The sequence below is a fragment of the Calidris pugnax genome, unplaced genomic scaffold, assembly GCF_001431845.1.
Source record: "Calidris pugnax isolate Ruff unplaced genomic scaffold, ASM143184v1 scaffold471, whole genome shotgun sequence".
Lineage (NCBI taxonomy): Eukaryota > Metazoa > Chordata > Aves > Charadriiformes > Scolopacidae > Calidris > Calidris pugnax.
The window spans coordinates 12,670-13,441 of NW_015091171.1; the positions used below are offsets into that span (position 1 = coordinate 12,670).

The 772-nt window shown below is 64.6% G+C and overlaps 1 protein-coding gene across 1 annotated transcript in view; it reads right to left on the reverse strand.

Moving 5' to 3' along the window:
• The window catches only part of LOC106898246 (lysine-specific demethylase 6B-like), a 2,662-nt gene extending 2,146 nt beyond the window's left edge, over positions 1 to 516 (reverse strand). The window contains exon 1 of the mRNA XM_014959383.1: positions 153 to 516. Within this exon, the coding sequence (XP_014814869.1) occupies positions 153 to 387 (235 nt within the window). The 5' untranslated portion in view covers positions 388 to 516. The remainder of the gene's footprint in view (positions 1 to 152) is intronic.
• Positions 517 to 772: the final 256 nt, after the last annotated feature.

Genomic DNA, 772 nt, shown 5'->3' on the forward strand with positions numbered 1-772 from the left:
GGTGTCACCCCCTCAGTGTCCCCCAGGTGCCCCGTGTCCCCTCCCACCCCCCCGGAGGGTGGTGACACCCCCATGGTGGGGGGGTGTGTGTCTCAGGGGGGTGTCCCCAGCCCCCCAGGTTGTCCCCCCGGTGTCCCCGTGTCCCCTCTCACCGGGGGTGCGGCTGCCGGGCACCTTCATGTAGAGCTGGACGGTGTTCATGCCCAGGATGGTGTGTCCCACGTGGCTCAGCATGTTCCCGGTGGAGGACACCCTCATGAAGGCCGGCAGCTTCAGCAGCTCCTGCAGCTGCGGCTTCCACCTGGGGGGCAGGAAGCCGTGGGGCAGGGGAAGCCGTGGGGCAGGGGAGCCGTGGGGCAGGGGAATCAGTGGGGCTGGAGAACCCATGGGGCTGGAGAACCCATGGGACGTGGCACCCGTGGGGCATCAACCATGGGGGGTGTCAACCATGGGAGGTGTCAACCACAGGTGGTGTTACTTGTGGGGCACGTAATTTGTGGGGCAGGGCACTTGTGGGGCAGGGAATCAGTGGGGCAGGGCATCCGTGGGGCTGGAGAACCCACGGGACCTGGCACCTGTGAGACATCAACCATGGGAGGTGTCAACCATGGGAGGTGTCAACCACACATGGTGTTACTTGTGGGGCACGTAATTTGTGGGGCAGGGCATCAGTGGGGCAGGGAATCAGTGGGGCTGGAGAACCCATGGGGCTGGAGAACCCCATGTCATTTGTGGGGATGAGACATCAACCATGGGGGGCATTAACCATGAG